The sequence below is a fragment of the Tachysurus fulvidraco genome, chromosome 9, assembly GCF_022655615.1.
Source record: "Tachysurus fulvidraco isolate hzauxx_2018 chromosome 9, HZAU_PFXX_2.0, whole genome shotgun sequence".
NCBI classification, from domain to species: Eukaryota; Metazoa; Chordata; class Actinopteri; order Siluriformes; family Bagridae; genus Tachysurus; species Tachysurus fulvidraco.
Window position 1 is genome coordinate 28226967 of NC_062526.1, and position 24403 is coordinate 28251369.

At 38.0% G+C, this 24403-nt stretch overlaps 5 protein-coding genes across 5 annotated transcripts; all 5 read left to right on the forward strand.

The window, feature by feature from the left end:
• The first annotated feature begins 1434 nt into the window (after positions 1-1434).
• On the forward strand, positions 1435-2460 carry LOC113651727 (trace amine-associated receptor 13c-like). Its single transcript, XM_027160573.2, has one exon. It carries the CDS (start codon positions 1435-1437, stop codon positions 2458-2460), a length of 1026 nt encoding a protein of 341 aa, XP_027016374.1.
• A 5154-nt stretch (positions 2461-7614) lies between these two features.
• LOC113651726 (trace amine-associated receptor 13c-like) lies at positions 7615-8661 on the forward strand. The gene has a single exon (XM_027160572.2). The coding sequence runs from the start codon at positions 7615-7617 to the stop codon at positions 8659-8661; it is 1047 nt and encodes a 348-aa protein (XP_027016373.1).
• Positions 8662-12225: 3564 nt separating this feature from the next.
• LOC113651725 (trace amine-associated receptor 13c-like) lies at positions 12226-13272 on the forward strand. Its single transcript, XM_027160571.1, has one exon. The coding sequence runs from the start codon at positions 12226-12228 to the stop codon at positions 13270-13272; it is 1047 nt and encodes a 348-aa protein (XP_027016372.1).
• Positions 13273-15217: 1945 nt separating this feature from the next.
• On the forward strand, positions 15218-16261 carry LOC113651724 (trace amine-associated receptor 13c-like). The gene has a single exon (XM_027160570.1). The coding sequence runs from the start codon at positions 15218-15220 to the stop codon at positions 16259-16261; it is 1044 nt and encodes a 347-aa protein (XP_027016371.1).
• Positions 16262-21549: 5288 nt separating this feature from the next.
• On the forward strand, positions 21550-22593 carry LOC113651723 (trace amine-associated receptor 13c-like). The gene has a single exon (XM_027160569.2). The coding sequence runs from the start codon at positions 21550-21552 to the stop codon at positions 22591-22593; it is 1044 nt and encodes a 347-aa protein (XP_027016370.2).
• The last annotated feature ends 1810 nt before the right edge of the window (positions 22594-24403 follow it).

A 24403-nucleotide genomic window follows, 5' to 3' on the forward strand; every position in this document is an offset into this window, starting at 1 on the left:
AGATCACCTCATGCACCAGAAACAACCAGGGACTTTCAAAACAGCGCAATAAAATTTGCTCTGTGTACAGTACAAGAGTCAGTGTTTGGGCCCTCACCCACAGACACCCTAGCATTGAGATTTAGGTTTTTTAAAACACACCAGCTTGTCAGGATGTAGGGCAGATTGGCTTGCCTGTACATTCTTTCTGCATCTTTTAATGACACTATCACATCCTTAGCAGCAAAAATAATATTGGTATCAAGATAAAACACAATTGATATCAGATGAAAAAGTTTTAATCAATTAAAATAATACAAATTAACCTTGTATCAATAAAGTATGTATTTATAAATAAATTAAGCTCTACCGAATAATCAAAAGGGCTTTACAGAGAATCTACATTAGATTGGATCAAGTCTAAGATCAGCACCTTCTGCCAATCTGTATAAACTATAACTGACAGCCAACCACAACAAGAGGAAGAGTGCTGAAGACATGGCAAATAAATTACAACAAAGATAAAGATATGTAAACCACACTATGTAATGAAGGTTATAGAAAGGGAAGAATCATGCCCTTCATCTTTTTCATTTTACCTCTTGATCACATCATTTACTGTCAAGGCCTCATTCATTCATTCATTCATTCATTCATTTTCAACCGCTTATCCGAACTTCTCGGGTCACGGGGAGCCTGTGCCTATCTCGGGCGTCATCGGGCATCAAGGCAGGATACACCCTGGACAGAGTGCCAACCCATCGCAGGGCACACACACACACACTCTCTCATTCACTCAAACACTCACACACTACGGACAATTTTTTTTTGTCAAGGCCTCAGTCTTCAGTAATATGCTGATGCTATCTACCAACAATAGATATTCCTTAGTGTTTTATTTCTACATGCATCAATAGTAACATAACTCCATCTTTTAACCAAACACTTACCAAAAATATACTTACTGTATAGAAATAAGTAGATACGCTAATGAAATACAGGGCCACACACTTACTAACCTCTCAACAAGATTAGAGAATTTATGTTGTTTCTAAACAATAATTCAATGATTCCAGCAGCTCAACACATTGTAATATGGATCCCAATCGTGTTGAAAATAATATAAATGCTGGGTAAATTATCCAATGGTCACAAGTGATGCTTAGCAGCACTGAATACTGTATATATGGTTAGTAACTTGCCCATCACACAGCAATATTAAGCACATATTATGGTAAAAGCTGCCATTTATTATATTTTAGCCAAAGATGGTTAGCGCATGTCAAAGCCCAAAATGTTGTTCAGAAGTAAATGTAACTTTATTCCTATTAGATTATGATGTCCCATGTGGTCTCTTTCGCCAAGGAGGATACAAATATAAAACCTGACTCTTCTCACCAACAGAATCATTTGATGAATGGTCTTTTGCAACGATTGATTTAATCCATTTTAAGGATGCCACAGTCTATTAGTTTTTTACAAGAAGAAGTAGATTTTAGAGATTACTGTTTTCCTGGTTTCAATGGTTCTTGTGTCAAGAACCCTTACAATGTAGCAACTCAAAGTGTGTTATATTTTTTACTTGTGTTTGCATTGGCAATTACAATTCTAGGAAACCTTGCTGTCATCATCTCCATAGCTCATTTCAAACAGCTTCACACACCTACAAACATTTTGGTGATGTCTCTAGCTATGGTGGATCTGCTTCTGGGAATCACAGTCATGCCATTCAGCATGATAAGGTCTGTGGATGGCTGCTGGTACTTCAGCAAAGAATTCTGTTTTTTACATTCTAGCTTTGATACGTGTCTCACTGGAGCATCAATTTTTCACCTGATTTCTATTGCGATTGATCGATATCAAGCTGTGTGCTATCCACTTCAGTACCCTACGAGAGTGACTAAACCCGTTGCATGGAGTATGGTAGCTGTGAGTTGGACTGCAGCAACAGTGTACACTTATAGTCTCTTGTTTACAAATGCAAGAGTAGACAGTGAATTAACAAATTGCTTGGGAACTTGTAGCCTTTTTATGGATTCACTGTGGGCTATTATGAGTATAGTTACAGGTTTCTTTATACCATGCTGTGTTATGATTTGTCTGTATGCAAAAATAATTTTTATTTCAATGAAGCATGCAAGAAAAATTGACAGTGTGAAGCATGGCAGAAATGACATTACCAAGTTTTCACAAAGAGTGAAACATGAGAACAAAGCAGCAAAAACTCTGGGGATTGTTGTAGGTGCCTTCAACTGTTGCTGGATGCCATATTTCCTTACCTCTCTACTTGATCCTTTTATTAACTTTGCCACTCCTATATTACTTTTTGACGTCTTTGTCTGGTTGGGTTATATTAATTCCACTTTAAACCCTATCATATATGGCTTTTTCTATCCCTGGTTCAGAAAAACACTCTCTCTCATTGTCACACTCAAAATATTTGCTCCACATTCATCTGACATGAAAGTTTATACATCATAACAGCAGTTTTAAGGCTTAAAATATTTGTGACTTATAAACCGGGAAGACACATTAAGTTACTTACTGTATATCCCAAAATATTCAAAACCAGTAATTAGTTTTGTCTGGGATAGAAATATTAAAACAATCTGTTAAATCATATATTTTATGTGAACAGAAGTGCTTTGTCACTGGAACCAAAAATAACAAAAAATTATCACTTGATCAAGCATTAACATTTCAGAAAATGGATCTGTGCATTGTTTATTAAAATTGTTTTATCTGCACTTGCATATTGTCTCAGCGTCTCTCCCTAACAATGAGCAACTATCGAAAGCTCTATTTAAAATACCATTACATGTGAATTAGCACAAAATGCAAAATGAATTGTGGCTGGCTATACTAATAATATAAGATATACTCAGAACATTAGTTAATAATGGTTATTACATTTCATGTTTACTTAAAAAACTCTAGAGATGCTTTGTCCTGCTTAGGTAGAATATGCTTAATACTATTGAACTCTTAAATTGGGAAAATGTGGAAAATGTCATTTAAGTTAAACATTATTTTGACAACTTGTGTTGTAGTGAGAAATGTTTTAAACTATCATCATTGAATTCTACATAAACAAATATGGGGCCTGCTCTAACTGGAGTTTAGTTAAAGGGATGTTAACACATAAGGACACAGCACAGACCTCAGTCATTGGCCTTGCTCATCAGTTCTCTAGCAGGTTTATAGTTGCTGTGTATTCTTACAGTTTCCTGTTTACAAAAGCAAATGTAGAAATCCTGCTAAACTCGATACAGATTAGATTTCATTCCTCTTAACAATAGGTTTAGCCATGCCAATAGATTAAAAGTAGGTTCAGCCAATACTTTCAAGCCAAGTCAATTCAAGAAGCTTTTATTGTTGTTTACATTTACATTTACAGCATTTGGCAGACACCCTTATCCAGAGCGACGTACATAAGTGCTTAAATCTCTAACATTGAATACATTAATGCTGGTTCACTAGGTTACATACTTCAGATACCATGAGTTTAAAACATTTGTTCAAAGTTACAATGAGAAAGTGTCAAAGGATTTTTTTTTATTATTTTTTTTTAAATGCAAAAGATAAGGAAAGAAGTGCTAGTTGAAGTGTTTCCTGAATAAGTAGGTCTTCAACCCCCACTTGAAAATAGCCAGTCACTCAGCTGTCCGGACCTCTAGGGGAAGTTAGTTCCACCACCTTGGTGCCATAACAGAGAAGAGTCTTGTCGTATACTTGCCTCTTACCCTGAGAGATGGTGGAACCAGTCGAGCAGTGCTGGTAGATCGGAGGGTGCGGGGTGCAGTGTGAGGAGTGATGATGGCTTTGAGGTAAGAGGGAGCTGGTCGATTTTTGGCTTTGTAGGCCAGCATCAGTGTTTTGAATCTGATGCATGCAGCTAACAGAAGCCAGTGGAGGGATCACAGCAGTGGGGTGGTGTGCGAGAACTTTGGCAAGTTGAAAACAAGCCGTGCAGCTGCATTTTAGATCATTTGCAGAGGGCAGATTGCGTTCATAGGTAGACCTGCCAGCAGTGCATTGCAGTAATCCAGTCTAGAAATGACAAGAGACTGAACAAGTACCTGAGCAGCCTGTAAGCTGTGGCTGAAGGGGAGATCAGATCGTTGTGTAGGAATATAGCAAGGTCATGACCTGGTGATGAATCACCTGGGATGAACAGCAGTTCAGTTTTGCTAGGATTGAGCTTTAACTGATGAGCAGTCATCCATGATAAAATTTCTGACAGACATGCTGAGATCCGGTCAGAAGCTGTGGCATCTGAGGGTGGGAAAGAGAAGATAAGTTGTGTATCATCAGAATACCAGTGGTAAGGGAACCCATGTGATGAAATAACTTCCCCAAGAGAGTGAGTATACAGGGAGAAAAGAAGAGGACCAAGTACTGAGCCCTGAGGGGTGCCAGTGGAGAGTCTGCGTGGAGCAGATGTCACTCCCCTCTATGTTACCTGATATGAGTGTCCTTCCAGGTAGGAGGCATTTCAAACATATATAGCTGTTGCAGTACACAGTGAAATGAGACAGTTTTTCTCCAGGACCATGAAGCTACATTAAACAACACAGAGCTAAAGGACTTAAGTAAGTTAAGTAAGTCCTAGACACATAAAGTGCATCTGTGCAACCTGGTGAAAACCGTTGAAGACAAAAGACAAAAAGACAGTGCAGGATCAAAGACAGTGCAAACAAACAATACAAGACATTACACAAACGACAATTCACAAAAGGAGCACCGACCAGTGTAAATACTATATGTTCTATATTGCATGTGCAGAAGTACTGAAATGAACACTAGGATTATGGCAGCAGTTATATGATTTATTGTAATGTATTGTGCAAAATAGCAGTCGACTGAAATGTGAAAGACAGCATGTGTAAAGAGCAAAAACTGTGTGAAAAACAGCATATAGGAGGGTGAAGACTGTGTGTGTGGGTATCCATAATACTGTTGGCTTTGCGGATGCAGCGTTTGGTGTAAATGTCCATGACAGAGGAAAGAGAGACTCCACTTTTTTTTTTGGACTTCATTCTCTCACCCAGTAGCATACAGATGAACTCAAACTGGGTTAAGGCAGTTAGGGACTGGCCAAACCCAGATAACAGAAACCATCTCCAGCACTTCCTGGGGTTTGTGAACTTTTATCGCAAGTTCATCAGGGGCTTCAGCACTGACCCAGACCAGAAGTTTATTGTAAAGGTGGATGCATCCGACGTTGGCATGGGGGCCATTCTGTCTCAGCGATATGCCAAAGACAACCGTCTCTATCCCTGTGCTTTCTTCTCAAGGTGCCTTAGTCCAGCTGAATGGAAATATCCTATAGGTGAATGGGAACTCTTGGCCATCAAGTTGGGCCTGGAGGAATGGCAGCACCACTTGGAGGGTGCTGGGCAGCCCTTTCTAGTGTGGATGGACCACCGGAATCTTGAATGTCTTTGCTTGGCCAAGCGTCTGAATTACAGGCAATCCCGTTGGGGTCTTTTCTTTGAATGTTTTAATTTCACCCTGTCCTACTGCCCAGGATCCAAGAATGCCAAGCCGGACACTCTGTCTTGGCAATTCACTATGGAGGGTGATGGAGAACCGGTTGTGGAACATATACTTCCTTCCTCCATCATGGTCCAAGCCCTTCACCTTGATATTGAAAGGAGGGCCCAGCAGGCCACCTCCAGTCTTCCGGTTCCAGAGGGCTGTCCAGAGGGAAGGTTGTTCATTCCTGACTGTCTACACTCTCAAGTCTTCCAATGGTGCCACGACTCTCCCCTATTCTGTCACCCTAGCTCTGCCCACACCTTGTCAATCCTCCAGCAGTGCATCTGGTGGCCTAAGTTAAAGAAAGATATCCAGGAGTTCTTGGCAGCATGTCCAGTCTGAGCTCAGCATAAGACACCCCAGGGCCCTCCAGCTTGCTTGCTCAGTCCTCTTCCTGTTCCCAGGTGGCCCTGGTCTCACGTCTCCATAGATTCATGCTCCAGCATGTCTTTTGCCTGCATGGCCTCCCACAAAACATTGTATCAGATCTTGGTCCTCAGTTCACCTCTAACTTCTGGAGAGAGTTTTGCCAGCTCCTGGGGGTCACCATCAGTCTAACTGACAAACCAAGCGGCTAAACCAGGAACTAGAAAAAGGACTTCACATCCTGTGTTCCGAAGAGCCTACGTCCTGGTCCTTTAACCTGGTGTGGGTGGAATAAGCCCCTTTACTCCCTGCTGTCAGCTGCCATGGGTCTCTCCTCCTCCTTCCAGGCCGTGTATGGATACCAGCCTCCACTGTTTTCCAACCAGGAAATGGAGGCCTCAGTTCCCTCTGCCCTTGCCTATGCCTGGTTGCCAATGGGTTTGGAGAAAATCTTGTGTGGTCCTACTCTGTGTTTCTAGGAGCTACAGCCGGTTTGCCAATCGCAAGCTCCATCCTACACCCCCGTATCGTGTTGGTCAGAGGGTTTGGCTATCAACTGTAAAAGCCGGAGTCCCGCTCTGGGAGGTCCCTTTCTATGGTTCCTTTCCTCAGGAGTGACCCAGGCTGCTCGCCGCGTCAAGGGAGAAACTCCCTAAATGCCGCCAACTGGCGTTTCACCCCCTGGTGCCTGTCGACGACAGTACAGTCAGACATAGCAGGGAAAAAAAGATGAGCTGAAAAGGGATTTCCCCAAGATCTCGACACCTCTGCATGGAGGTCATGCCGCCTGTGTGCAGGTGGCCTGTGGCCTGAAGTCAGAAAGGGGTCGTCTAGGCCAAAAGTGGTCTAGTGGATTCAGATTTGGTGATAAAGAAGGCCACTGAAGAACAAAGAACTTAGTGTCATGTTCACAAAAACTTTTAGCATGCAGAAAGTAGATGATTGATAAGTATTGATTTAAAGTGTAACATTGCACACACTGCAACACCTCCACCAGCCTATACTGAGTAGGAAGGTTGGGTCCATGGATTCCAGTGATGCTACCATCTGTGTGCATCAGCAGAAATTCATCCCACCAGGTTCATCAGGTTTTCCAGTTTTCACCTGTTACGGTCCAGTTTTGCCCCAGATTTCTGTTTCTGGCTGACATAACTGTCAGTATCATCTTCTCCACATACTGATCGTTGTTGTGAACTTTATTTAAGTTGATGGCCTTATATGCATTATTTTCTGACATTGCACTGTTGCCACATTATTGGTCAATTAGACACATTTATGAATGAGGAGATTACAAGAGTTCCTAACAAAGTGATCAGTGAATGCATGCTTGACAGGCTCTATGTTCTGTACCATAACTTCAGGTTCTTTACAGCTGTTACAATCACGCCAGAATTAAACTAGCTCTATAAACTATTTGTTGCTAATTTTGTGACTGGTAAGTAACGTTACCATCTCTATAGAAATATTGCTGTATTTGTTATTATCACCAAAATATGCTTGATGTAATTCCACTTTGTTCAGAATATTTCACCTTTGTTCCTATTGGCTTACCATCTCCCAGGTGGACATAATGGCAGACTGTTAAGCAAATATAACTTTGTGTTGGGTAAGTAAATACAAATCTTCTGTGGGGAACTGAGAATCATTTCATACATAGCTATTTGAGACTGCACATTAAAGACAAGTCGTTTTCCCCTCCAGATGCTTTTAGCAGATTCATGTTAAAGGATGCCAGAAGCTCAAAATTTATCTTTACTAGAAGAAGTACATTTGGAGGAGTACTGTTTTCCTGATTCAAATTTTTCTTGTTTGAAAGCGTCTTACCATGTGACAGCTAAAACCACGTTATATTTTATACTAGTGTTTGCAATGACCATAACAGTTCTAGGGAACTCTGTAGTGATCATCTCCATAGCTCATTTTAAACAACTTCACACACCAACAAACATTTTGGTGATGTCTCTAGCTATGGTGGATCTGCTTCTGGGAATCACAGTCATGCCATTCAGCATGATAAGGTCTGTGGATGGCTGCTGGTACTATAGTGAAGAATTGTGCTTTTTACACTCTAGTTTTGACATGTGTCTTACTGGTGCATCAATTTTTCACCTGATTTCTATTGCAATTGATCGATATCAAGCTGTGTGCTATCCACTTCAGTACCCTACGAGAGTGACTATACCTGTTGCATGGTTTATGGCAGTTTTGAGTTGGACTGCATCTGTTGTTTATTCTTATACACTTCTGTGTTCAAAAGCAAATTTGGAAAAATTAGATGAATATATTGTGTCAATAAGTTGCCTGGGATATTGTGGCCTTTTGTTCAATGCACTATGGGCAGCACTGGATGCATGTATATGTTTCTTTTTACCATGCTGTGTTATGTTTTGTCTGTACACACAAATATTTTTTATTTCCAAGAAACATGCAAGAAAAATTGACAGTGTGAAGCAGGGCAGAAATGATACGAACTTAATCAAGTTTTCACAAAGAGTGAAACATGAAAACAAGGCAGCAAAAACTCTTGGTATTGTTGTAGGCGCCTTCATTTGTTGCTGGATGCCATATTTCCTCAGTTCTCTACTTGATCCTTTTATTAATTTTGCCACCCCTTTAGTTCTTTATGATGTCTTTGTCTGGTTGGGTTATATTAATTCCACTTTAAACCCTATCATATATGGGCTTTTTTATCCATGGTTCAGGAAAACATTATATCTTATTGTCACACTAAAGATATTTGGTTCTAATTCTTCTCATATGAAACTGTATGCATAAACATAAACATGGGTAAATGCTTATTATTGAATAGAGTTTTTTCTTTGTATTTTCTGAAGCCTTTTCACCTTAAAAATGTCTATTATTGATCCCAAAATATACCCTTGTGCCAGACAACATAATTTAGTTTAGTTAATTTGATATTGTCTGTGGTTAGTTTGGAAGGTTTCAGATTATCTGGCACTTCTGTCATTTCTGATTTCTACACAGCTATTGTCTGCATACAAGTTACGTACATTAAAATGCATCTATTGCAACATGGTCTCTCAATTTTATTTATGAATGGAATTGAAATATTAATAAAAACTCACACACAGACTAATGGTGAGAATAGAGATTCAAATACATATTCAAATTCAAATTTATTTATAGCGCTTTCAACAATGGACATTGTCTCAAAGCAGCTTTACAGAACATAAACATAAAACAAAAAGATTAATATAATACAAAAGTTCAAGATTAATATTAAATGTGTTTGTATTTATCACCAATGAACAAGTCTGAGGTGACTGAGGTGACTGTGGCAAGGAAGAATTCTTTTGGTTGAATGGGAAGAAACCTTGAGAGAAACCAGACTCAAAAGGGACTATGATCCTAATTTGGGTCACAATGGAGAATCTAATTATAAATATACAGTCCGACAAATGTCTTGATGAGGAGGTTGTTGTTCTCAAGGACCACATAGAGTTGATATCTCCTCTTTTTATGTCAGAATATTTTGTGACACAATGTTCAACTAGTGCTGGTACATCTCTGTAGATGCCTCAGGATCCTCACATGGTTGACCGCATCTCAATGAAGGTCCAAAATCTTCATGACATGGCAGACAATCGGAGCTGTTACAATTTCAGGATACCCCGGTAGAAAAAGTGATCAATTCTAAACTTAACAGGTAGCCAGTGTTGAGATGATAAAATTGGGGTTATATGGTCATACTTTCTTGTCCTAGTGAGAACTCTGGCAGCTGCATTTTGGACTAACTGTAGCATATTTATTAAATATGCAGGACAACCACCTAGTAATGCATTACAATAGTCCAGTCTAGAGGTCATGAAGGCATGAATTAGCTTCTCAGCATCAGATACAGACAGGATGTTTCTAAGCTTGCCAATATTTCTAAGGTGGAAGAAGGCTGTGTTTGTAATATGGTGATATGATTTTAAAGACAAGTTGCTGTCTAATAAACACTCAGGTCTTTCACCGTTGAGCTACTAGTAACAGTACATCCCTCTAAATGGAAGTTGAAGTGTGAGAGTTTCTGTGTACTGGTTTTTGGTCTGATACGTAATATTTCTGTCTTATCAGAGTTAAATAACAGAAAATTACAGCTCAATTACAGTCTTTTATCTCTTTAATGCACTCATTTAATTTGGACAATTTAGATATTTCATCTGGTTTTGATGAGATATATAACTGTGTATCGTCAGCATAACAGTGGAAACTAATGGCATCTTCTAATGATGTTCCCTAATGGAAACATGTATATCGAGAAAAGCAGAGGTCCTATGACTGATCCTTGAGGGACCCCATAATTAACTGTCAATAAACTGGAGTATTCACCATTTAATTCTACAAAATGGTATCGATCAGACAGGTAGGATCTAAACCAACTTAAAGCCTGTCCATAAATACCTGTGTAATTTTGTAAGTGATCTAGGAGAATGTTGTGATCTATAGTGTCGAATGCAGCACTAAGGTCAAGTAGAACTAATAGAGACATACAGTCTTGGTCCGAAGCTAAGAACAAGTCATTTGTAACTTTAACAAGTGCAGTTTCTGTGCTATGATGGGGCCTGAAACCTGACTGAAACTCTTCAAAGATATTGTTCTCCTGTAAGAAGGAGCTCAGTTGAACAGACACAACCTTTTCTAGTATTTTAGACAAACGACAGATGTTAAATAGGTCTGTAATTTGATAGTTCATTATGCTCAAAATTAGGCTTCTTAATGAGTGGCCTAATAACTGCCAACTTGAAAGATTTAGGGATGTAACCTAAAGATAACGAGGAGTTAATAATATTAAGAAGAGGCTCACCAGCTGTATGTGACACTTCTTTCAGTAATTTAGTTGGGATGGGGTCTAGTGTAAAAGTTGTTGATGTAGCTGTAGTAATACGTTTATCTAACTCTTCCTGTCCTGTACTTGTAAAGCACTGTAGTTGTGAGTGTAGAGCTTTAGGTGAGATGGGTCACAAAGTGCTCTCATGTGCTGAACATCACCTATTTTGTTCCTGATACTCTAATTTTATCAGTGAAGAATCTCACAAAGTCCTCACTACTGAACTGTGATGGAATAGTGTGTTCAGATCTCTGTTTTTTTTTTTATTATTATTATTATTATTATTATTATTATTATTATTATTATTATTATTATTAATCTAGCCACTGTACTAAATAAAAACCTGGGATTGTTTTTGTTATTTTCTATTAGTTTGTTCAGGTGCTCAGCACTAGCAGCTTTTAGGGCCTGTCTACAACTGGATATACTGTCCTCATACGCAATTCTAAAAACAAAGGAGTTTTACAAAGGTAATTTTAAAAATGAAGAGATGAAATGACCCACACAAATACTTTTAAATCAAGCACAGGTAAGAAAAGGGCATTATTAACTCTCTTAGACCCTAAGGTGACCCTTTCTTATAAGCAGGTGCTCTTGAAGGTTAAAACCATTAAGATTATAAGTAAAAAGAAACATAGACAGTGTTAATATTAACAGTAAAACATACATATGTGATGTCCCTAATTAAAAAAGATAAAGATTTTTCTGATTATATTAGATCTCAATTATTCCAATCAAAAGTCATTTCTGGCATTTATTGAATTTATTACACTTGCTTTTGGTTACATTTGCAAATATAAAATATAGATTTAATTACATATATGGGGGTATGTAAATACTTTTCTCGTAATGAGCATTAAATAGCAATTAATTTTTTTTCAAATTACACAAGTATGAGGAATGAAGAATAATACAGTTATTTCTTCATGAGTTGCACTTGTTTTTCTAAGATCACTGAAAAGTGTTATGTTAATATGCCATTTTTATTTTTTCACTATATTATGTATAACATAATAATAAACATAAAACTTAAGAAACATCATATACAACCCTAACCCTAATCCTAACCCTAATAAAGTTATCAGTGAGTGCATGCTTGACCGGCTCTATGTTCTGTAGCATAACTTCAGGTTTGTTTCAGCTGTTACAATAATGCCAGAATTATTAAACTAGCTCTAATTATTAACTATTTGTTGCTTTTAATTGATGCTTAGCACCATTGGACTTGACTGGTAAGTAACCTTTCCATCTCTATAGAAATATTGCTGTATTTGTTACAGTCACCAAAATATGCTTGCTGTTATTCCACTTTGTTTCACCTTTGTTCCTATTGGCTTACCATCTCCCAGGTGGGCATATTGGCCGACAGTTTAGCGAATATAACTTTGTGTTGGGTAAGCAAATATAAATCTTCTGTGGGGAAGTGAGAATCATTTCATACATGGCTACTTGAGACTGCACGTTATTTTTTCCTCCAGATGCTTTTAACAGATTCATGTTAAAGGATGCCAGAAGCTCAAAATTTATCTTTACTAGAAGTACATTTGGAGGAGTACTGTTTTCCTGATTCAAATTTTTCTTGTTTGAAAGCGTCTTACCATGTGACAGCTAAAACCGTGTTATATTTTATACTAGTGTTTGCAATGACCATTACAGTTCTAGGGAACTCTGTAGTGATCGTCTCCATAGCTCATTTTAAACAACTTCACACACCAACAAACATTTTGGTGATGTCTTTAGCTATGGTGGATCTGCTTCTGGGAATCACAGTCATGCCATTCAGCATGATAAGGTCTGTGGATGGCTGCTGGTACTATGGTGAAGAATTGTGCTTTTTACACTCTAGTTTTGACATGTGTCTTACTACTGCATCAATTTTTCACCTGATTTCCATTGCAATTGATCGATATCAAGCTGTGTGCTATCCACTTCAGTACCCTACGAGAGTGACTAAACCTGTGGCATGGTTTATGGCAGTTTTGAGTTGGACTGCATCTGTTGTTTATTCTTATACACTCCTGTGTTCAAAAGCAAATTTGGAAAAATTAGATGATTATATTTTGTCAATAAGTTGCCTGGGATATTGTGGCCTTTTGTTCAATGCACTATGGGCAGCACTGGATGCATGTATATGTTTCTTTTTACCATGCTGTGTTATGTTTTGTCTGTACACACAAATATTTTTTATTTCCAAGAAACATGCAAGAAAAATTGACAGTGTGAAGCAGGGCAGAAATGATACGAACTTAATCAAGTTTTCACAAAGAGTGAAACATGAGAACAAGGCAGCAAAAACTCTGGGGATTGTTGTAGGTGCCTTCATTTGTTGCTGGATGCCATTTTTCCTTACCTCTCTACTTGATCCTTTTATTAATTTTGCCACCCCTATATTAATTTTTGATATCTTTGTCTGGTTGGGTTATATTAATTCCACTTTAAACCCTATCATATATGGACTTTTTTATCCATGGTTCAGAAAAACGTTATATCTTATTGTTACACTAAAGATATTTGGTTCGAATTCTTCTCATATGAAACTGTATGCATCATAACTGCAATTTATTTATAGATTAAAATGTAGATTTGACACACCAACAGGGATTAATGTTTTAATGCAATATGCCACATTGTTTAAAAATATCTTTGAATTGATAGAAAGTTTATCATGTTATTGTTTAATTCCGGGCTTTCACTGGGTAAATGCTTATGGTTAAATCCATTTTTTTGCTTTTCTCTTTGTATTTTCTGAAGCATTTTCACCTTACAAATGTGTATCATTGATCCCAAAATATACCAATGTGCCAGAAAACGTAATTTTGTTTAGTCAGCTTGAGATTGTCTGTTGTTATTTATTGTCATTTCTGATTTCTACACTGATATTGCCTGCATACATGTTACTTACATTAAAAATTCATCTATTGCAGCATGGTCTGTCAATCTTATTTATGAATGGAATTGAAAGATTAATAAAACCTCAGCACAATGACTTTACAATGGTGAGAATGGGGAGTTTTTCAAAGGTAATTTTAAAAATTAATAGATGGAATCACCCTCTCAAATACTTTCAAATCAAGCACAGGTAAGAGAAGGGGGTATGGATGGCCTATTTCAAATAAGTCATAAACACTTTGCTGTAAAGATTCTCTCTGGTTATAAATAACTCCCAGATATATACATCATTAAATTTCCTAGGAACAAAATATCATCAAATCTTACAGATGAATCTGTGATGTTCTACAAAAGTCAGATCATTTCCTTTCCTACTGATTTGGGTTTATGCTTTAAGATATATAAAAAGTTCTTATAGTTATTATATAAGAAAAGATGCTCTACTTACATTTGAATAATAAAAAAATATGCAATGATAACAATTAGGCACATGGCAGACAAAATATACCAACATCACAGATGAATAGAGTGGAAAGCAACACATGAACTATAGAGCTTGATATGATTCCAGCTATATCTGAGATATCAGTACTGATTAAAGTTAAAAGGATAGAACTACTATGACAGAGTGAATGACAATTCTGTTTGTCCTCAAGTATTCTACAGTATATTAAGTTGGGCTGCAATACATTGAAAGAAAAATATCCTATTCTGACCAATCACTAAGGGGCTTTTGCACCTGGTCACTTCATGTGTTTTCTGTGATTGGATAGCTATCCGATGGTAAAAAGACCAGGTCTAAATGCCCTCCGAAACGTTTTTGAGACGGATATAAATCTGATCGTTCAAACCCCTTCAGGAGGTGGTCTGGGATACTCCTCGGAAAAGGAAGTATGCCACTCGCAAGTGACTGATGAGTCATGCTTGGCACCAGAAACAAATAACAAATAACATGCTGTTTTTTGTAGCATAACCATCGTAGCAAGTTTTTTCATCTTCTTTTTGATTGCATTCTGAAAACCGCATATAAAAAAAGGTGTTCCATTTCAATTACCCTGGAAATGAGACAAAAAATATATTTGCATTTTGGGCGGGTGTAGAAAGATCAGATTGATATCCGATTCGCCAAGATGGAACAGTTTTAACCAATCAGATAGCTATAAGATCAGAGAAAACACATGAAGTGACCAGGTGTAAAAAGGCCCTAAGTTTCCATAACTTTCTTAGTATTACTCTCATTATTACCTATTATAAACTATAAAATAATATTTATTTGACTGCCTATCTATTACATTGGCCACATATTTGCATTTGCTTATTTTTTTATCTATAAAGTTGCTTATACAGTACCTAGGTTTAATCCACGATTGTTTAAAAAAAATTGGCACGGGTATATTTGCATGACAACACATACGGAATCTTAGTTCCCTGTTGTACAAACTGGATATTTTCTATTGGACTACTGCCTCCCTGGTGGTCTCGATTCTCAGCCAGAAAGTGAATATAACTCATGGCATTAGTCATAGTAAGAATAATTTAAAACTTGAACTGTTGGTACCTGCATGTCTGTTTGTGTTTTTAATTGTTTTTAAATCTTCAGGTAAAAGGATGCCAGAAATTCTGAATTCACCTTTACTACAAGAAGCAGATTTGGAGGAATACTGTTTTCCTGGTTCAAATGTCTCTTGTTTGAAGGCTTCTTACCACAAAGCAATTCAAACAGTGGTATACCTTTTCCTACTCTTCGCAATTACTATTACCATTCTAGGGAATTCCGTGGTCATCATCTCTATAGCTCATTTCAAACAACTTCACACACCTACAAATATTTTGGTGATGTCTTTGGCACTGGCAGATCTGCTTTTGGGAATCATTGTCATGCCATTCAGCATGATCAGGTCTGTTGATGGCTGCTGGTACTTCAGTGAAGAATTCTGTCTTTGGCATACTAGTTTTGATGCTTTCCTCTCAAATGCATCAGCCTTCCACTTGATTTGTATTGCAATAGATCGATATCAAGCTGTGTGCTTTCCACTTCAGTACCCTACAAGAGTTACTATGCCTGTTGCATGGCTTATGGTAGCTATAAGTTGGATTTCAGCTGCAGTGTATTCGTTTGGTCTCCTGATTTCAAAAGCCAATCTGGAAAATTTAGATGAATACATTGCATCTATCTATTGCCTAGGATATTGCAACATTTTGTTCAATGCACTCTGGTCTGTTCTTGATACATGTATAGCTTTCATGTTGCCTTTATTTGTTATGATTTTTCTTTATGCTAAAATATTTTTCATTTCAAAAAAACATGCAAGAAAATTTGATGTTGCAAAGCAGATGAAAAATGATGTGACCAAGTTCACACAAAAAGCAAAACACGAGAACAAAGCAGCAAAAACTCTTGGTATTGTGGTAGGTGCATTTAATTTATGCTGGATGCCATTTTACATTAATTCTCTTCTTGATCCTTATATAAATTTCTCTACTCCTCTAGTACTTTTTGATGTTTTCACTTGGTTAGGTTACATTAATTCAGCTCTAAATCCTATCATATACGGCCTTTTTTATCCATGGTTTAGGAAAACACTATATCTCATGATTACACTAAAAATATTTGCTCCAAATTCTTCTGACATAAAGGTATATGCAGGTTGAAAGCAAAATTATACAAATATTATTATAAATGATTATTATTATTATTACATTTTAGTCCATATGTTAGCCTCAAAGACAATTTCTTAAAACTTTAATGTCACTTTAAAAACAATAGTATTTACCAAGAAAAAGCAGAAAGAATAACCATGTGTAATCATTATGTAGGTGTGACTCTTACAGAAGAAATACACTGTCAGTCAGGTTAAGGACCACATGAAATCTATTACATTTGAATCAATATTGATTATTAAAATGATTTAATCAAAGAAAATAAAAAAAAATCTATTATTTAACTCTCTTAGACCCTAATGTGACTCTAAGAGCTTTCTTATAAGCAGGTGCTCTTGAAGGATAAAGCCATTAAGATTATAAGTAAAGAGACACCTAGACAGTGTTATTAACTGTAAAGCATACATATGTGATGTGCCTAATTAAAAAGATAAACATGTTTTTGATTATATTAGATCTCAATTATGCCAATCAAGTAATTTCTAGCATTTATTGAATTTATTACACTTGCTTTTGGTTACCTTTACAAATATAAAATATAGATTACATATATGGGGTATGTAAATAAGTACAATTAAGTATTTTTTTTTTTTTTAGTTTGTGGAATTAAGAATAATACAGTTATTTCTTTATGATTTGCATTTGTTTTTCTAAGATCAGTGAAAAGTGGGATGGTAATATGTCATTTGTATTGTTTCACTATTTTAGGTATAACACAAACATAATATGTTGCACAATAAATTTACACGATTCTCCTAGAATTATGTATAAAAAATGTATATTGCATAATGGCAATACTTAAACTAAAAGATTAACCACATCCCTGATTGAAACAATAAATATTGTTTGCTAATGTAAAACATGACAACATATTTAAATGAAGGGCCTGTATTCAAAGAAGCAACCATGACCGAACAAGCAAATCCAATAAATAAGCAAAATGATTGTAAAGTCACTGTGCTGAGTTTTATTAATATTAAAAATAAGATTGACACATCATGCTGCAATAGATGCATTTTAGTGTAAGTAACGTATGCAGACAATAGCTGTGTAGAAATCAGAAATGATAAACGATAAAAATTGGCAAATCCCAAGAACTGCTGGAGCTGCCTATGTGTCCAAGGGCGGGGCCAATCCCTAACAGCCTTGATTCTGTCAGGATCTAGCCATACACTCCCTGCTGCTAGAATGAAGCCCAAGAAGGTGGTCCTCGTGACATGGAATTTCTCAGCCTTCAGACATAATTGGTTCTGAAAAAGTCTCTGGAGCACTGCACGGACGAGGCGGGTGTGTTCCTCAGGCATGCAGGAGAAGATATGGATGTCATCCAGGTAAACAAACATGAACAGATTTAACATATCCCGTAAAATGTCATTTACCAGGGCCTGGAACACTGCTGGGGCATTAGTGAGGCCGAATGGCATCACCAGGTACTCGTAATGACCAGTGGGAGTGTTGTAAGAGTCCAATGGAATATACTAGGTCATGGCCTCCCTTTCAGGCTTGGATAAGTGGTACAGTCGGTCCCCCCGGGTGGGGGGGGGGCCAGTACCTGGCAGGAGATCGATGGCACAGTCATAAGGTCTATGAGGTGGCAGGGAAGTGGCACAAGCTCTACTGAACACGGCGCAGATCATGGTATACAACAGGCACCAGAGAGATGTTGGATGGCAGGTCCTACTTGACTAATAATGGGCAGGGTGTCAAGATAGTCAGGCAGTGAGCATGGCAGTAGATCCCTCAACCAAGGACCTGGCTGCTAGACTAATCCAGATGAGGGTTATGCTTCTGAAGCCAAGGCAATCCAAACATGATGGTGGTGTGGGGTGAGGGAATAATGAGGAAGGAGATCCACTCCGAGTGTTCATTGGCAATGGACACCAACAGGGGTTTGGTACAGTAGCAAGCCCGGTGGAGGATATGGCCTTCCAGGGCCCATACCTGGTGAATGGTGGATAGTGGTTCGGTCTCAATCACCAGTTGATGCACTAACTCCTCATCGAGGAACTCTGCGTCAGCTCCAGAGTCAACAAAAACTGCTAGATCGTGTCCTTAGCTCTTGATCTGGAAACGTGCTTTGCAAAGTGGCTTGGGGGAGGCTAAGCACCAGAGGCTCGTCGCGGGCTCCTCCTTCAATGGCGAGCCTTGTCTTTTACTGGACATCCTCCGGCGAGTATGACCTGCTAGGTTCCGAGCAGGGCTTTACATACGGGTTTCTGGGAGGCAAGTATGATCTGCCAGGTTCTGAACGAGGCTTGACATATGGGGTTCTGGGAGGCCAAGAAAGGGTTGGGTGTCCCTCCTCTCTTCGTTCCTGGATTCAGCTATTGATCCTGGTTGCCAGACAAACCAGGTCGTCAAGCTCGTGGGGAAGTTCTCGGGTCGCGAGTTCGTCTTTCATCTGGGGAGCTAGGCCATGGTAGAAAGCATCGTAGAGAGCCGTGGGGTTCCACCCACTGTCCCCAGCTGCCATGCGGAAGTCAACAGCATACTCAGCCACAGAGCGGGACCCCTGAGATGATTCGAACAAGGCTTGAATGGCGTCCATCTTAGGTAGAGTGGAGTTGAAAACCTTGCACAGTTCTGCCGAAAAGGCATCAAACAAAGAACAGATGAATGAGTGACATTCCCACTCTGCTGTAGCTCAGATCTTGGCCTTGCCAGATAAGAAAGAGATAACATATGGCATCTTAGACCGATCCAAAGGGAAGAAGGAGGGTTGGAGCTTAAAGATCACCGAGCACTTCATCAGAAACGCACGGCAAAGTCCCGCCTCTCCAGAGAAACTGTCAGGGATCAGCGCGGATCTGTCAGGGATCAGCGCAAACTTTTGGCCATGTGTGTTTGTGTTTGTTTGTGTCACGTGATTATCCCGCCTTCATCTACTCCTCCTGGTCATCACACCTGTTCCCCATTGTGTTGATGTTCCGTTTGGGTATATATGTGAGCCGCATTGCCGATGGCAGCGCAGCTTCATGAATAATCTAGTTACGTATAGTAAGTAGTTTCGTTAGTTCCCCGTGTGTTGTGGATTATGTTTGTTTCCTTTATGTATTAAACCCCTTTCATTTGAAGCTATCTTGCGAACGGGTCTGTCTCCAATCCTCCTCCTTCCGGGGTCTGACAGAAACACTCGGGATGGGGCAGTTGTGGCTCCTGAATGGGGTTTTAGTTCTGCTCAAATACGGGGGGCTAGGCCAGTGGCCTGTGCCGTGGTGAATGAGTTCATTAGTGGACGAGGCTATTTCCTTGAGTTGGTGCTCGTGCGCAGCAGAGAATTTGGACAAGGAGTAGAGCTGTTACTGTAACTCTTGAGATCCTGCTGGGTTCATTGTTGGCCAGATGATACTATCAGTGATGAAAGAGAGAGAGAGACTTGGGGGGAACACAAACACAGGCCAATGTTCAAAAGGAGAGCTTTAATGAGTAAAGTATATACGTAGGTAACATAAGCAGGAAAAAGTGTTCACTCAAACCTCATGCAGAAACAACTGTAAAGGTGGTGACACATATACACAGGAGCAGGTATTAATCTGCGGGCGTTACAGTTTCTGACCGAGAATAATCCATACACGGAACAAAAGTAATCCTCAAACGGAAGAAATAGAATCCATGCAGGGAGAAAATAAATAATCCACTGGAACAGGAGAGAGAAAAGTTCATAACACACTTGAAGCCTAAAAATAAACTCCAACCGGCAAGAAAAGCACTGGAGCATAAAAAAAAAAAACGGAAAACAATGCAGGCAGCAACGAGCAGCAACTTTCATGAGAAAACAAAAGGGGAAAAAAGGTAATCCAACCTGGCAAAACACAGTCGGAGCCCAACAGCAGCGAGACTACTGGCAATCACTTCAGACTGGAGGCGACAGGATGATTCACAGACCGCGACGTACTGAGGAGAGATCATCTGGCAGCAATCCAGCATGAACGGTGCACTTAAATAGCAGGGTATAAAAGTCTGGCGACTCAGGAATGACAAGTGCACGCCGCAAACAGGAGCTAGGTAGGATCATTAATCCCAAAATATACCAATGTGCCAGAAAACATAATTTAGTTTAGTCAACTTAAGATTGTCTGTTGTTAGTTAGGAAGATTTCAAATGATTGTCTCTCATTTCTGATTTCTACAAAGCTATTGTCTGTATGTGTTACTTACATTAAAACTCATCTATTGCAGCATGGTCTGTCAATCTTACTTATGAATGGAATTGAAATATTAATAAAAACTTTTTTTTTCAAAGATAATTTTAAAAATTAATAGATGGAATCATCTTCTCAAACACCTTCAAATCAAGTACAGGTAAGAGAAGGGGGTATGGATGGCCTACCCAATGCTTGAGTATGTACAGCCTGCCAACACTGCTATATGTTAGCACAAAAATCCTGTTTAGCCCATCCCAAATATACAGCACTGGGTTAAGTTAGGGCTTGTGGTAAGCAGTATTTCAAATAAGTCATAAACACTTTGCTGTAAAGATTCTCCCTGGTTATAAATAACTCCCAGATATATACATCATTAAACTTCCTAGGAACAAAAAATATCTTACAGAAGAATCTGTGATGATCTACAAAAGTCAGATCATTTCCTTTCCTACTGATTTGGGTTAATGCTTTAAGTTATATAAAATGTTCTTATAGTTATTATATAAGAGAAGAAATATTTGAAATGATGCTCTACTTACATTTGAATGATAAAAATATATGCAATGATAACATTTAGGGACGCTATATCGGAGATATCAGTACTGATTAAAGTTAAAAGGATAGAACTACTATGACAGAGTGAATGACAATTCTGTTTGTCCTCAAGTATTCTACATTATATTAAGTTGGGTTGCAATACATTGAAAGAAAAAGATCCTATTCTGACCAATCACTAAATTTCCATAAGTTTGTTAGTATTACTCTCATTATTACCTATTATAACCTATACAATAATATTTATTTGACTGCCTATCTATTACATTGGCCACATATTTGCATTTGCTAATTTTTTATCTATAAAGTTGCTTATACAGTACCTAGGTTTAATCCACGATTGTTTAAAAAAATTGGCACGGGTATATTTGCATGACAACACATACGGAATCTTAGTTCCCTGTTGTACAAACTGGATATTTTCTATTGGACTACTGCCTCCCTGGTGGTCTCGATTCTCAGCCAGAAAGTGAATATAACTCATGGCATTAGTCATAGTAAGAATAATTTAAAACTTGAACTGTTGGTACCTGCATGTCTGTTTGTGTTTTTAATTGTTTTTAAATCTTCAGGTAAAAGGATGCCAGAAATTCTGAATTCACCTTTACTACAAGAAGCAAATTTGGAGGAATACTGTTTTCCTGGTTCAAATGTCTCTTGTTTGAAGGCTTCTTACCACAAAGCAATTCAAACAGTGGTATACCTTTTCCTACTCTTCGCAATTACTATTACCATTCTAGGGAATTCCGTGGTCATCATCTCTATAGCTCATTTCAAACAACTTCACACACCTACAAATATTTTGGTGATGTCTTTGGCACTGGCAGATCTGCTTTTGGGAATCATTGTCATGCCATTCAGCATGATCAGGTCTGTTGATGGCTGCTGGTACTTCAGTGAGGAATTCTGCCTTTGGCATTCTAGTTTTGATGTTTTCCTCTGTACTGCATCAGCCTTCAACTTGATTTGTATTGCAATAGATCGATATCAAGCTGTGTGCTTTCCACTTCAGTACCCTACAAGAGTTACTATGCCTGTTGCATGGCTTATGGTAGCTATAAGTTGGATTTCAGCTGCAGTGTATTCGTTTGGTCTCCTGATTTCAAAAGCCAATATGGAAAATTTAGATGAATACATTGCATCTATCTATTGCCTAGGATATTGCAACATTTTGTTCAATGCACTCTGGTCTGTTCTTGATACATGTATAGCTTTCATGTTGCCTTTATTTGTTATGATTTTTCTTTATGCTAAAATATTTCTCATTTCAAAAAAACATGCAAGAAAATTTGATGTTGCAAAGCAGATGAAAAATGATGTGACCAAGTTCACACAAAAAGCAAAACACGAGAACAAAGCAGCAAAAACTCTTGGTATTGTGGTAGGTGCATTTAATTTATGCTGGATGCCATTTTACATTAATTCTCTCCTTGATCCTTATATAAATTTCTCTACTCCTCTAGTACTTTTTGATATTTTTATTTGGTTAGGTTACATTAATTCAGCTCTAAATCCCATCATATATGGCCTTTTTTATCCATGGTTTAGGAAAACACTATATCTCATGATTACACTAAAAATATTTGCTCCAAATTCTTCTGACATAAAAGTGTATGCAGGTTGAAAGCATTATTATTATTATTATTATTATTATTATTATTATTATTATTATTATTATTGTCAGCACATTTTAATCCATATATTGGCCTTGATGGCAATTTCTTAAAACTTTAATGTCACTTTAAAAACAATAGTATTTTTCAAGAAAAAAACAGAAAGAATAAGCATGTGTATCAATATGTAGGTGTGACTCTTACAGACGAAATACACTGTTGTGTATAAATAGAAATAGTACACATTTAATTATAATTACTATTTATTATCTATACATAAAGTTACTATCTTTTTGTTGATCATGATCATAATTTCTTGTTACTTTACAAAGAGGCAGTTAGTGGGACTTTGGAGAACAAGCATCAGTGCCAGAGGCTGGCAGAGAAAAGTAATTGTGGATAATCAGAGACGAGCAGGAGAAGTTGATGTGTGAGTGTTACATCATTAGAGCAAAAATACCAGAGGCTTATTACATGTCTGATTACATTACAGCTGACAGTCAATAAAAATAGCATTAATTCAGTTTCTTATGACTCCTATTTATGCAATGACAAGTTTAGTTATTCTACACCATGTTACTATCAGTTATTCCTAAATACTACTATCAAGCATCTCAAAACAAGCGAGAATTATGGCCCATTACTAATAAAATGTTAGAGGAATTTCCTGCCATTTTATCAAAGCCAAATGATAATATGCTACAAAAAACACAATGGGGATGAATTCTCCCTTTTCAGAGCATTCAAACATCCTGTTTTTTTTTTGTTGTTGTTTTTTTTGTTTGTTTGTTTGTTTTTATTTGTTTACAAATTAATGCACTAAACTATCTAACTAGCACATCAAACGTGTTTTTTGTGGGTTTTTTGTGTTTTTAGCTTTTGGGTGACCTAAACATGAGACTGAACAACTTACATTTTCCTGCTTGGCTAGTTAATTAATTTATTAATTGTGCAACTTATCATATATTGGGGTAGAGACGAATGCGAATTGAAGTTCAAAGCCTTTTATATAAAAAAAAAGGGAGACAAATCCAAAATGTGATTCCAAAGCATAATTAAAGCAGGCAGAATACAGGCAATCTGCAAACAGTACAATGTAGCAGACAGAAAAATACAAAAACCAGGGAGTTAAAAAAAAAAAGATAAATGAACAAAAGACTTATTTTTACTTGCCAAACTGAAAACAGGTGAGACTAATCGTAAAACCTGAGGAAAACACCAAATGAAAGTCTATTGGAGAAGACAAGACATGAATAAAACATGGTAATGTAAACAAATGTGTTCACCATAGCAGATTGCATATGCATGATAAGCACTTTTGAAGGCCCAAGGGGAAAGTATGTGACATTTTACCCAAAATGTCCAGCCAACACCTAAGATCTCGAAGCAAGCATTGGCGTGTTGGCTACCACCAGTGCGGCTAGGAAGCAGACATTGGGCATACTGGCACATACTGGGCATACTGGCACAAAGCAGTCAGTGGGTCAGCAACATTCACTCTAGTATAAATTTGACATGGTCTGATGGAAGGAATGGACAGGACATTGAAGGTGAACCCATTGGCATCAGGCAGAAGCATGATATGGGAGGCAGTACATCCTTATAAAAGCTCCAGAATGGCTGAGTGAGCGCCCCAAAAAACACCCCCTATAAACACAAATTTAACCACGATTATTAGTCCCGTGGTTCCCTTTGTGACAATCACTGTGCGCTGCTTATGCAACACTCCTGTCATTGATACTCAATGTAGGCCACTGCTGTTAGTGTCAGGTGTGTCGGGGGTTGTGCTCGACCCTTCAACTCGGCTGTGGACGTCGCTCG

Excerpts from the sequence above, each read along its gene's own strand:
- LOC113651727 (XM_027160573.2), top strand. The coding sequence starts at position 1,435 with ATGCCACAGTCTATTAGTTTTTTACAAGAAGAAGTAGATTTTAGAGAT.
- LOC113651726 (XM_027160572.2), top strand. The coding sequence starts at position 7,615 with ATGCCAGAAGCTCAAAATTTATCTTTACTAGAAGAAGTACATTTGGAG.
- LOC113651725 (XM_027160571.1), top strand. The coding sequence starts at position 12,226 with ATGCCAGAAGCTCAAAATTTATCTTTACTAGAAGTACATTTGGAGGAG.
- LOC113651724 (XM_027160570.1), top strand. The coding sequence starts at position 15,218 with ATGCCAGAAATTCTGAATTCACCTTTACTACAAGAAGCAGATTTGGAG.
- LOC113651723 (XM_027160569.2), top strand. The coding sequence starts at position 21,550 with ATGCCAGAAATTCTGAATTCACCTTTACTACAAGAAGCAAATTTGGAG.